The sequence below is a fragment of the Eimeria mitis genome, genomic scaffold (genome assembly GCF_000499745.2).
Source record: "Eimeria mitis Houghton genomic scaffold, Emh_scaff2933, whole genome shotgun sequence".
NCBI classification, from domain to species: domain Eukaryota; phylum Apicomplexa; class Conoidasida; order Eucoccidiorida; family Eimeriidae; genus Eimeria; species Eimeria mitis.
Window position 1 is genome coordinate 1,046 of NW_013571275.1, and position 819 is coordinate 1,864.

At 35.4% G+C, this 819-nt stretch overlaps 1 protein-coding gene across 1 annotated transcript in view; it reads right to left on the bottom strand.

Annotated features, from left to right (window-relative positions):
- Positions 1 to 37: 37 nt before the first annotated feature.
- EMH_0060430 (heat shock protein 70, putative) overlaps positions 38 to 819 on the bottom strand; it is a gene marked incomplete at both ends in the record, with an annotated part of 3,248 nt that continues 2,466 nt past the window's right edge. The window contains one exon of the mRNA XM_013497795.1: positions 38 to 628. Within this exon, the coding sequence (XP_013353249.1) occupies positions 38 to 628 (591 nt within the window). The remainder of the gene's footprint in view (positions 629 to 819) is intronic.

Below are 819 nucleotides of genomic sequence, written 5' to 3' on the forward strand. Positions count from 1 at the left end.
ATAAAGAGAAGAAAGAAAATAAAATAAAATATATATATTACAATTCATCGTGGCTATTGTAATCATCATCAGATGAAGATGTTGATCCTGTATCTGCTGATCCTCCTGTCTGTCCATACACCTTAGAGATGATAGGGTTACATACACTTTCTACTTCTTTTAGTTTATCTCTTAATTCTTCTCCATCTGCTTCTGGGTTAGCAACAAGCCATTCATTTGCTTCCGTTAGTTTATCTGTGATAGTTTTTTTATCATCATCTTCTATTTTATCTGCTAGTTTATCTCCATCCTCAACAGTTGATTTCATTGAGTGTAAATACCCCTCTAATGCATTTCTTGCATCTACTCTTTCTTTCATCTTTCTATCTTCATCTGCAAATTTCTCTGCTTCTTGTATCATTCTTTCTATCTCATCAGGTGTTAATCTACCTTTATCATTTGTTATAGTAATCTTCTCGCTCTTTCCTGTTCCTTTATCTACAGCACTCACATTTAATATACCGTTTCTATCCACGTCAAATGTAACATCTATCTGAGGCACACCACGAGGAGCTGGAGGAATACCCGTCAATTCAAACTTCCCCAAAAGATGGTTGTTCTTCGTCATCGGGCGCTCACCTTCGTACACCTGAACAGAAAACATATACAATATATATATATATATATAGACACGGAAATATGAAAAAAAATACATGCAAGAGGGTTAAGAAAGGGCGAGTTGAGGCTCCCAAGAAAGGTTTATACATGTTTGTGTATACTGCAGCATTGAAAGCAAAAGAAAGAAGAAAGAGTTTCTGTTGTTTCGTACCTGAATAAGCA